This window comes from Capra hircus, chromosome 10 (assembly GCF_001704415.2).
Source record: "Capra hircus breed San Clemente chromosome 10, ASM170441v1, whole genome shotgun sequence".
Classification (NCBI taxonomy): Eukaryota; Metazoa; Chordata; class Mammalia; order Artiodactyla; family Bovidae; genus Capra; species Capra hircus.
Genome location: NC_030817.1, coordinates 259,032 through 271,253, shown reverse-complemented (window position 1 = coordinate 271,253; position 12,222 = coordinate 259,032). Strand labels below are relative to the sequence as shown.

General features: G+C 45.3%; 1 protein-coding gene across 2 annotated transcripts in view; it reads right to left on the bottom strand.

Annotated features, from left to right (window-relative positions):
• Positions 1–12,222, bottom strand: part of SPG11 (spastic paraplegia 11 (autosomal recessive)) — a 79,858-nt gene that overhangs the window by 29,335 nt on the left and 38,301 nt on the right. For both annotated transcript variants that reach the window (XM_018053821.1, XM_018053822.1), the window contains exons 22-27: positions 11,575–11,780; positions 11,083–11,191; positions 10,010–10,169; positions 9,369–9,641; positions 8,530–8,730; positions 7,681–7,788 (exon numbers count right to left, since the gene is read on the bottom strand). In XM_018053821.1, coding sequence (XP_017909310.1) covers positions 7,681–7,788; positions 8,530–8,730; positions 9,369–9,641; positions 10,010–10,169; positions 11,083–11,191; positions 11,575–11,780 — 1,057 coding nt within the window. The remainder of the gene's footprint in view (positions 1–7,680; positions 7,789–8,529; positions 8,731–9,368; positions 9,642–10,009; positions 10,170–11,082; positions 11,192–11,574; positions 11,781–12,222) is intronic.

Here is a 12,222-nt window from a genome sequence, read left to right as displayed (position 1 = left end):
AATACCACAGTTCAAAAGCATCAATTCTTTGGCGCTCAGCTTTCTTCACAGTCCAACTCTCACATCCATACATGACCACTGGAAAAACCATAGCCTTGACTAGCCGGACCTTAGTCGGCAAAGTAATGTCTCTGCTTTTGAATATATTATCTAGGTTGGTCATAACTTTTCTTCCAAGGAGTAAGCGTCTTTTAATTTCATGGCTGCAGTCACCATCTGCAGTGATTTTGGAGCCCAAAAACATAACATCTGACACTGTTTCCACTGTTTCTCCATCTATTTCCCATGAAGTGATGGGACCAGATGCCATGATCTTCGTTTTTCTGAATGTTGAGCTTTAGGCCAACTTTTTCACTCTCCTCTTTCACTTTCATCAAGAGGCTTTTTAGCTCCTCTTCACTTTCTGCCATAAGGGTGGTGTCATCTGCATCTCTGAGGTGATTGATATTTCTCCCAAGAATCTTGTTTCAGCCTGTGCTTCTTCCAGCCCAGCGTTTCTCATGATGGACTCTGTATGTAAGTTAAATAAGCAGGGCGACAATATACAGCCCTGACGCGCTCCTCCTTTTCCTGTCTGGAGCCAGTCTGTTGTTTCACATCCAGTTTCAATGCTGTAAAGAGCAATACTGCATAGGAACCTGGAATGTCAGGTCCATGAATCAAGGCAAATTGGAAGTGGTCAAACAGGAGATGGCAAGAGTGAATGTTGACATTCTAGGAATCAGTGAACTAAAATGGACTGGAATGGGTGAATTTAACTCAGATGACCATTATTCTACTACTGTGGGCAGGAATCCCTTAGAAGAAATGGAGTAGCCATCATGGTCAACAAAAGAGTCCAATATGCAGTACTTGGATGCAATCTCAAAAATGACAGAATGATCTCTGTTCGTTTCCAAGGCAAACCATTCAATATCACGGTAATCCAAGCCTATGCCCCAACCAGTAATGCTGAAGAAGCTAAAAAGTTGAACGGTTCTATGAAAACCTACAAGACCTTTTGGAATGAACACCCCCAAAAGATGTCCTTTTCATTACAGGGGACTGGAATGCAAAAATAGGAAGTCAAGAAACACCTGGAGTACCAGGCAAACTTGGCCTTGGAATACGGAATGAAGCAGGGCAAAGACTAATAGACTTTTGCCAAGAGAACACACTGGTCATAGTAAACACCCTCTTCGAACAACACTAGAGAAGACTCTACACATGGACATCACCAGATGGTCAGCACTGAAATCAGACTGATTCTATTCTCTGCAGCCAAAGATGGAGAAGCTCTATACAGTCAGCAAAAATAAGACCGGGAGCTGACTGTGGCCCAGATCATGAACTCCTTATTGCCAAATTCAGACTTAAATTGAAGAAAGGAGGGAAAACCACTAGACCATTCAGGTATGAATCATATGACCACTTATGACTATACAGTGGAAGTGAGAAATAGATTTAAGGGACTAGATCTGATAGATAGAGTGCCTGATGAACTATGGAATGAGGTTCGTGACATTGTACAGGAGACGGGGATCAAGACCATCCCCATGGAAAAGAAATGCAAAAAAGCAAAATGGCTGTCTGAGGAGGCCTTACAAACAGCTGTGAAAAGAAGAGAGGCGAAAAGCAAAGGAGAAAAGGAAAGATATAAGCACCTGAATGCAGAGTTCCAGAGAAGAGCGAGAAGAGATGAGAAAGCCTTCCTCAGGGATCAATGCAAAGAGAAAGAGGAAAACAACCAAATGGGAAAGACTAGAGATCTCTTCAAGATGAGCTCGATAACGGACAGAAACCGTACATTGTCTACAAGAGCCTAATTTGAGATCCAAAGACACAGGCTGAAAGTGAAAAGATGGAAAAAGGTATTCTGTGCAAACAGTAAACCACCAAGAGGAAGCAGAGGCGGCTGTACTGAGATCAGGCAAAACAGACCGTGGTTAGATAGGCCAAAGAACCAAGAGAGGGCCACGCACACTGTTGGGCACCCGCACAGCAGGAAACGCCACAGCTGTACACACGCACACACCCAGCGACAGACCATCGCAACGCGCGGAGCAGAGGCTCACGGACCCGCAGGGAGGAGCAGAGCGCTCCGCAGTCGCGGGGAGGCTCCAGCACTGGCGCGCTCCTGTCCCTGCGCTGTGCCTCACAGGGCTCTGCAGATACTGCACGTCTTACAAACTGAAGGGTTAGGGCAACTCTAAGCTGAGCAAGTCTACCAGGGTCATTTTTCCAAAAGCACTAGCTTACTTTTTAATCCAGTAACATTTTGGTAATTATCACAATATTTCAAACTTTTTAATTATTATAATATTTGTTATAGTGATCTGTGATCTTTGATATCACTATTACAAAAGGATTATTACTCACTGAAAGCTCAGATAATGGTTAGAATATTTTGGCAATACACTTTTAAAATTAAGGTCTGTGAAGATATATGAAACTGTAGTGAAAGTGTCAGTCACTCTGCCAGGTCCGGCTCTTTGTGACCCCATGGTCTACAGCCCGCCAGGCTCCTCTGTCCATGGAATTCTCCAGGCAAGAATAGTGGAGTGGGTTAACTCCCATTCCCTTCTCCAGGGGACCTTCCCGGCAGAGAGACATAACACCACTGCACACTAACAAACTACACCACACTGCAGGCGTGACCTTCACACGCACAAGAAGGTAGAGGTGCCGAGACGCGCTGTGCTACACGCGCTTTACCGCTGCCATCTGGAGCTCAGCCTGCAGCATCTCCAAGGCGTGCCTGTCCTCTGCTTACAATAATGAACAGAACAAGCTGGCAGCAGACAGGTAAGGACACAGAGGACTTCACGTAAGACCAACTAGCTCTAACAGACGCACACAGAGCGCTCCACCGAACAACAGCAAGAACACATTCTTCTCAAGTCCACGTGGCACACTTTTCAGGAGAGAACGTATGTTAACCTGTAATTAAGTCTCAACAGGTTTCAAAAGACAGATATCATATGAAGTATCTTCTCTGACAACAGTGGGATGATGTATAAGTCAGTAACAGAAGGAAAACTGAACACTCACAAAATTATGGAAATTAAGCAACTTTTAAAGATAGAAGACTCGAATTACCAAAGACAGTGGGGACATTCGTGCCTGTTCTACAGGAAGAATTTTGAGCGTGCCATGAACAGGAGCACAGCGAAACCGGGAGAACCGAGAGGAAATGGACACGTTCCTAGAATCACAAAACCTTCCAAGACTCAGTCACAGAGAAGCAGACAGTCTGACCAAATCTCCTAGTAAGTTTAATCAGCAGTCAAAGCTCCCAACCAAAACCAATTTCTAACAAAGCAAAGTCATGGACCTGATGGGTTTACTGGTGAATTCTACCAAACATTTAAAGAAGAATTGATACCAATCCTCCTCAAACTTTCCCAAAAAACTAGAGAAAACACTTCTCAACTTACTCTATGAAACCAGCATAAACTTGATACCAAAGACATAAAGACACTAAAAGAAAACTACAGACCCATCTCCCTTATAAACAATGATGCAAAAATCTTTAATATAAGCCTGGCAAAATGAATTCAGCAGCATATTAAAAGGACTGCATACCACAGCCAAATGGAATTTATTTCTGGAGTGCAAGAATGGTTCAACATACAAAATTCAATGTACACATCACAGTTTTCAAACAGAATGAAGGAAAAAAAAGCACATGATCATCTCAACGGATGCAGAAAAGGCACCTGACAAAAATAGAACAGCACGGCATGGCAAGAAAGCTCTCAGCCAACGAGGCACAGGAGGGAGCTCCCTCCACATAAGGGCCTCCCGCGCGGCTTCCCGGGTGGCCCAGTGGCTGAGAATCTGCTCGCCAAAGCAAGAGACACAGGTCCCATCCCTGGTCCAGGAAGATCCCACACGCCACAGAGCAACTAAGCCCGTGAGCCCCAGAGCCTGTCCCCTGCAAGGAGAAGCCACACACCGCAGCTAGACAGCAGCCCCTGCTGTCCACAACTAGAGAAAGCTCACATGCAGCACCGAGGACCTAGCACAACCAGAAACACATGAATACAACAAAAAAAAAACCCTCATGTGAAAAACCCGAAACAAACATCATGCTCAGTGGTGCAAGACTGAGAGCATTCCCCTAAGATCAGGAGCAAGACAAGGGTGCCTGCTTTCACCCCTTCTGTTCAACACAGCCATGAAGTTACAAGACGCTTACTCCTTGGAAGAAAAGTTATGACCAACCTAGATAGCATATTCAAAAGCAGAGACATTACTTTGCCGACTAAGGTCCGTCTAGTCAAGGCTACGGTTTTTCCAATGGTCATGTATGGATGTGAGAGTTGGACTGTGAAGAAGGCTGAGTGCCAAAGAACTGATGCTTTTGAACTGTGGTGTTGGAGAAGACTCTTGAGAGTCCCTTGGACTGCAAGGAGATCCAACCAGTCCATTCTGAAGGAGATCAGCCCTGGGATTTCCTTGGAAGGACTGATGCTAAAGCTGAAGCTCCAATCCTTTGGCCACCTCATGAGAAGAGCTGACTCATTGGAAAAGACTCTGATGCTGGGAGGGATTGGGGGCAGGAGGAGAAGGGGACGACAGAGGATGAGATGGCTGGATGGCATCACAGACTCAATGGATGTGAGCCTGAGTGAACTCCGGGAGATGGTGATGGACAGGGAGGCCTGGTGTGCTGGGGTTGCAAAGAGTCGGACACAGCTGAGCCACTGAACTGAACTGATTCAACACATTTCGATAAGCCTAGCCAGAGTGTTTAGGCAAGAAGGAAATAAAAGGCACACAAGAAGAAACAAAACTATCTCTGTTTGCAGGTATGATCCTACATTGAAAATCCTAAAGATACTACCATAAAACTTAATAGTAAATGAGCAAAGTCGCAGGATACAAAGTCAATACCAAAAAATCAACTGCATTTCTATACACAAATAATGACCAATCTGAAAAGGAAATTATAAAATGCTTCCATTTCCAATAGCATCAAAAGTAGGGCTTCCCTTCTGGTCCAGTGGTTAGGATTTCCACCGTAGAGGGTGTGGGTCCAATCCCTTATCAGAGAACTAAGATCCCACATGCCACATGGCACAGCCAAAAATAAAGAATAACAGTACTCAGGAATTAAACTTAAACAATGAGGTAAGAGATCTGTACAATGAAAACTACAAAACACCACTGAAAGTAATTAAAGACATAAATAAATGGAAATACATTCTATGGTTATAAATGGAACGTCTATTATAGTTAAAATATCATTACTATCCCCAAATCTACAAATTCAATGTAATTCCTATCAAGATCCCCATGACATTTTTAACAGAAAATTCTAAAATTATATGTTATCTCAGGGGACCCTGAATAGCCCAAACAATCATGAAAAAAAACTTTAAAAAAACGAGAGCACTCTTCTCGATTTCAAAACGTACTACGAAACTACTACACTAACCGAAATAGCCAAAGACAAGACATGCAGGCCAATGATTCAAAATGCAAAGTCCAGAAAGAAGCCCTCAACAAACGGTCCAGTTATATTTGCCAAGGGTGGCAAGACCATTTAATGAGGAAAGAACAGTCTTTTCAACAAAAGGCGTTGGGAAAGCTGGATATCCACAAGCAAAACAATGAAGTTGGACCCTTACCTAACAACATACACAAAAATTGACTCAAAACCGACCAAGGACCTAAATATGTAACATCTAAAAAATTATAACTCTTAGAAGAAAACATAAGAGCTTCACAACACTGGATTTGGCAATACTTTCTTGGCTAAGATACCATATGCACAGGTAGCAAAAAACCCACAAAACATGCAAATCGGACTTCACGAAAATTTAAGCAACTTTGTGCATCAACAGACACTGTCAACAGAGTAGAAAGGCTGCCCACAGAAAGGGAGAACATATCTGCACATCATTACGTATGATATGGGATTAGTATCAGAGTATGTAGAGAATTCCTAAAACTCAACAACGAAAACACAACTGAATTTAAAAATGGGCAGGACTTGAACAGATGTTTCTTCCAAGAAAATATACACGTGCCCAATAAGCACATGGAAAGATGCTCAGCATCACTGATCGTTAGGGAAATGCAAGTCAAAAACACAATGAGATACCATTCTCACACCACTTAGGAGGACAACTATCAAAAAACCAGAAACCAACAAGTGTTTAAGAGGATGTAGAAAGCTGGAAGCCTGTGTGCTGAGGTGGCAGCGGTACGGCTGCCATTGGAAATAGCAGGGCAGTTTCTCAAAACATCCACAACAGAATCACCATTACCATCCAGCAAGCACACGGCGAGGCAGAAACCCAAACAAACCGAAAGCAAAGTCTCGCGACATCTGCACAGCACAGTCACGGCAGCGTTGTGCACAACAGCTAAAACACAGACGCTCCCAAACGTCTGCTGACAGGTGAGCAGATTGGTATGTGAACAAGACGGAGTATTATTTAGCACCGAAAAGGACGGACATTCTGACACACGCTGCAGCACAGACGAATCTTGAGGATATCAGAGGATGTTACATTTAGTGAAATAAGCAAGTCACAAGGAAGAACTGCGTGACTCCACTGCCACGAGGGACTCAGTCAAAATCGTGACAACAGCAAGCAGAACGGTGACTGGCAGGGGAGTGGTAGGGGAGACTGAGGAATTATTGCTTAATGGCTATAAAATTTGTTTTACAAGGTGAAAAAAGCTACAGGGATGGACGGTTGTGATGGCTGTACAATGATGTGAATGTGGATAGTGCCACTGAACTGCACACTTACAATCAGTTCGAACGGGAGATGCTAGATGCGTTTTCTCACAGTTAATTAGGAGAAAAAAGAATGGCCTGGTGTGGCTCCAGTCATGGGCAGGGACAGGCCAAGGGAATGAATGCCTCTATTTTCCATAATTTAGGAGCCTCAGGGGTATCTGAATAACTGATTCAATATTTTCAAATAATAAAACTTCAAAAAAGTTTCACTATAGTTAAGATGAATGTGACTGGGAGGAAAATCTTATACTAAGATTCCGTCGTGATATACTTGTTGGATAAAATCAGTGTATGGTTTTGTCTCATTGATCACAGAGCTCTTTCAGGACAGAGGGCAAGAGTGCTGAAACCCCAAGCAGGAGTAGGCGTATTTCTTTTCCTTTTTCTAAGCTCCTCTGTTTTCCAGAGGGTTATTCAGTTCCACATGCTGAACAGGCCCGAAACAAGCACCGGAATAGGTAAAGCCTGAAATTAACGTAAGGTTCAGCATCATTTGGACAGAAACCACGAGTACTGATGGAAAAAGCCATTATTTTCTGTCATAGTGAACAAAAGCAGTATTAAATCCCCTTCACACTCAAAGTTGGTTTTGGATTGGCAAAACACGTCCCATGTAACCACCACACTCCTCTGTAGCATCCACAGCAGACACCATTAATTCCTTTTCCACTGAGGTTGGCTACAGTGTCAGGATCCTGATCAGAGGTCATTAGCACACTAGATGAACCCTCCCTGTCATCCACAGCAACGGATGTGCTAGAAGCAAGGTCACTGCGACTCCTGTCCTGCCGCTCCATCTCTGGAGTGGTACGAAGGGTCCAGTATGAATCAGGCCATGTTAATAGCTGTTCAACTGTTGTCATATCCTGACTCTGAGCAGACAAGAGGCCACTGTAGTCAATTTCAGGTCAGTGAGAAAGATTATTGTAATTCCAACTTACAGTTTCAAGGCTCTGCTGGAACTCCACAAGTTTAGCTTCAGCCTCCTTATAATTCTTGAAGAACATACAGAGTTCATATATCTCCATCATCAAGAGGAGTGGGGAATCCTTTGAGGAAGAGTTTGAATGAAGTTACAAAATCCTGAAATTTAATACTGTTTTCTCAATGAATAATGCCAATACAAGAGAGGTTATAGTAAAACAAAACTGTTAATAAAGCTTCATAGTAAAGTGACATCATCTATGTTAAAAAGAACAGAAATTAAATTCATATTTCCTTCTGGGAAAAAGACCTCAGGCCAGGCACACCTACTCAGTAGCCCATTTCCTGCCTGTCCTGCGCCTGGTCCACCACACACGAGCTGCGGATGCTCCGCTGGTGCCGCCAAGACCCCGTGGGCCTCCACTGACCTGCTAACTACCGCCTGTCTGTGGCATCAGCCAACACACTTCCATCACTTCGATGGGAGCGTTCTGTTCGGAGGATAGGAGTTTTTGAATTAGAGAGTATGGATCTGAACCATAAGTAAACAATTGACTAAAGCATTTTGAGACCCTGGGCATGTTTCTTAAGCTCTGTGAGCCTTGGTATATCACTCTTTAAAATGAGGATAATATCACTTCATAACATCCTTATAAAAACTACTTTACACAGGATTATTGTAAGAATCAACTAAAATGATACATAGAAAGCACTTTGCTAAATAAGTGATAGTTCTAGTATCATTATCTATTTTTGGCTTTAAAAAAAAACAAACAAACCCCAGGGACAGGACTAATTGAAAAAGCCAGTGGTGGATACTCTGGAGTAAGGCCTTTACACTGAGGAAAGGAATGAACCAACATCACCTTCAAGAAAAGCTGGAAGCCTCTGATCAGAGTCCTGATCTTCTGCCTTGTCACCAATGTCCTCCAGATGACGGAGAGGTCCTCTAGGCCCCAGATGCGGCCCTCCACTGAGTCCTGAAGGGGTCCCCCTGCTTCAGCGGCAACGCGGGGCTCGACAGAGGCGATGATCCAGACACAGAGGCAAGAGACAGCACTGGCATCCTGCCAGCGGAGAAAACTCTTCAGAGCAAGGGACGACTAGGCACGGCCTGCCTGCCTGAGGGAGCTTCCAGCAGCGCCACAGCCACAGATGGGTATTTCTGGCTGAGAACAAGTCACCTCACTACATTGGTTAAGATGGCTTGAAAAGCCTTCTAATGAACAACCATGCCTTCCGACATGAAACAAACTCTAATGAACAACCAATAAGCTGCCCTGCAGAGTAAGAGTAGGCCAGAAGGCCAAAAGCCTGAGGGGCTCTATGTGGGGGTCAGGGAAGCACTACGTGCAAGAAAACAGGCCTGTCCTCCACAGACCTGCTGACCAAGGGACCGTTCCGAGCGTCCCCCGTCCTGCTCAAGACACAGAGGAGGTCGGCCCACCAAGGCACCCTTCTCTGTGACTGCCAGCCGGGAGCCGAGGCTCTGACCGCTTAAGTTACTGAACATTAAGCCACAGGGAAGCGCACGAGATGGCCCGGGGCCTAAGCGGGAGAAGCACAGGTGTCAGTGACCTGCAAGCCCACGCTGGCGCCTCACTGCCCTTGCCTCGCAGCCTCCCTGACGCCAGCCTTCTCTGTCTCCTTTCAGCGTTTTCTCCAGCCCTCTGAGTCCTTAATTTAGGCTTTTTGAGAGTCTCACCTGGAGACACGAGGCCAGGACACTAAGGACTGGGGCCTTTTGTCTCACTGCTTCTCTCAGCAGCCAGCACCAGGAGCCTGGCACCTCTGAACACTGAAGCAGAAGCTGAAAGAAATTCGTCGTCTCTTCTTTGTGTCTCTGGAGTTCCTGGGAGGACGTGCTGCAGACTTGGTCACTGTCCATTCTGGAGTTGGACACTGAGGGCAAGTTCTCAAAAGCCAGTCTTAAGTGGTCCTGAAGAACAGGGCTGAAATGCTGGAGAAGATATTTCACCTAAAAAAGCATATTAGGTGATGATCAAACAAGACAACCAAATTCCAATTTCAGCTGCAGCTAAAAACGTTGGACAAAGAGGCAGACTTGCTCGTTCTCACCCCGAACGTCAGAAGTGACCACACAATTTTAAAGTCATTTGTTATGTCTGAGTGAGTTTCCAGATTCAATCTAGAATCACACAAACTCTTCTTCAGCTCTTTCGTAGTGATGACTAGTCCTCTGTCTGAAGCCAACCCACAGAAATCTCAGTAAAAATAGCCACCACAGCAAACAAAAGCTTATGATATACGACAGAAAGAACACCGTCTTCTGACAAGCGCTCCGGTTTCCTCTTCTCTAATAACCAGGAACACCTGGCGGCTTACCTCCTCTGGGTGGTGGCCATGGAGCTGGCTGTGGACAATAAACTGCAGCCAATCACTTGCTCTGGCGCACTCCCTAAGGTAAGATGTGCTTGGTCTCGTACTGTGGAGCCTGCAGAACTGCGCCACTACTGCCCACTGGCTGCTGGGTCCATGGGCTAACCTTGGGATTGGGAGCAGATATGGGGGTAAGCGGGAAGGAACTTGTTAAAATGCAGCTTTAAACTGGAAACTTAACAGACAATAAATTTAACTACAGTATATTCTCTAAAATGCCTTTCAACAAACACCAAATATTTACTAGAAGGCTTTGAAAAAAGAACTTTCATCCATAATGCACAACAGCTTTCTCAGCATACTGGCAAAATTCCTTCCCCCGCCCCAGCCCCCACGCCAGTACCAACCAAGTGTCTGTCAAACCAGCTATGCAATTAGCGTCTTCAGGAGAACTGAGAAAACAGTCCCTCGAGAACCTGAGTGCCTAATTCTCTTGCATGACTCCCTTCAGAGTGTCAGAGGGAGGCCTGACAGGCACCTGGACTTCCTCGCTAAGGGGAGGGTACCTGCTGAGCACACGGTCAGCGACGGGAGGGACAGGAGGAGGGTGCACCCTCAGGGCTGGGGTGGCAGGGTCAGCTCCGGTGGACAGCAGAGAGGAAACATGACATCAACGTGTAAAGAGAGGGGATTTTGTGGAAAGATGGTCACCTCACCTTCCACTATCAGTTGATATATATTAGCAAGAAAAAAAAAAATCAAGGACATCACTTAGATTCAAATTTTGTGAGACCCATCCTGCACCCGATTCTGACATGTTAACAGTGGAGATGTCTCAGACCAGCAGGGCCCTGGGAAAGGCAAAGCTCCCCTCCAGCTCTCGGGAACCCTCTCTAAAGAAGGAATCATCACCTTCCTTCTCCTTTCACTGATGGCAAGATGCATTAAAATATGCTACATGAGGAAGAAGATAAGGTCTAGGGGGACTGGCAAAAGCATCTGAGAGAAGAAACACTGGGCAACTGCAGCCTGGAACAGCCCCGTCTCCTGAGAGAGAGGCGGGGCTGCAGCTCACACACCTCTGCGCTTCCTGCTGCTGCATGCCGGCCCACACGCCTTCTTCTAAGAGAGCAAGCAGCTCTTCTGTGGCTGCCCTCTCCCCCACAGCAAGTTTAGACAGCGTTTCAGCTGTAAGAAATGTAAACAACACAACGCGGTCAAGAGAAAAGCACGGCCAGGAACTGGGCACTGCCTCCTTCTTGGCCACAAGGCAAGGTGTGCAGGATCTTAGCTCCTCACAGGGATCGGCCCTGGGCCACTGCAGGGAAATCCAGCCCCAACCACTGGGCTGCCAGGGGATTCCAGGGACTGGGCACTTCTTCCAGGAAAGTGTGGCCCAGAGACATTTCAGAAACCCATCAAAGGCCCAAAGAAATGAGATAAAGTACAAACATTCTGCAGAAAAAGGATGAAACAGAAGATAACTGTTCCCCAACCACTCACAATTCAATGCTTTAGACCTATTTGTCCCTTGTCCTTTAAACAAAACAAACGACATAAAGGTGCTATACCTAGAGACTCTCTGATAGAGTTGTACTGAGCATCTTCACTTCCACACTTGTAGTTCAAAATTATATTGGCCACTTTCATATCAACTCTGAGCTTGAGGCTGTCGAGACCAAGCAATTCTAAGAAGCATACACAGGCGGCTCCTATTGAAGATATGTGGAAGCAGGAGAGCCCTAAACCATAGGCTTCACTGCCTACTTGCTGGATCCTGAGAAAGAAAGGATTCAAAAATCACATCAGCACGTGAAACTTTTTTCCCACCAGGAAAAGCAGCTGCAACTGCATCAGCGACACCCGATGTACCGGTGACTGCGTGGCTCCCTCCCCCGCCCCGCCCCCGCCTTTTCCCACTCCTTGTTCCATCCATTCAGGTTCTTGGGAGCTTTCAGCTGTCTTCTGGCTCCACAGCTCCCTAACCCTTTATATTTCACCTTTTCCTAAAACACCTATTCATAGTCCAAGTAATTTTTGCTTCCAACTTCATTCAGGGGAACATGGAATAGAATTTATGAAAGACTGTCAACCTGTGATCTTATTAATTATAAGCATGTACACAAACTACCAAGAAAATTAATGGCACCTAAAGTGTGCCATCATAAAGCTCATGCATTTTAAAGGCCTCATATATGTTCTTTTATATGAATAGAACA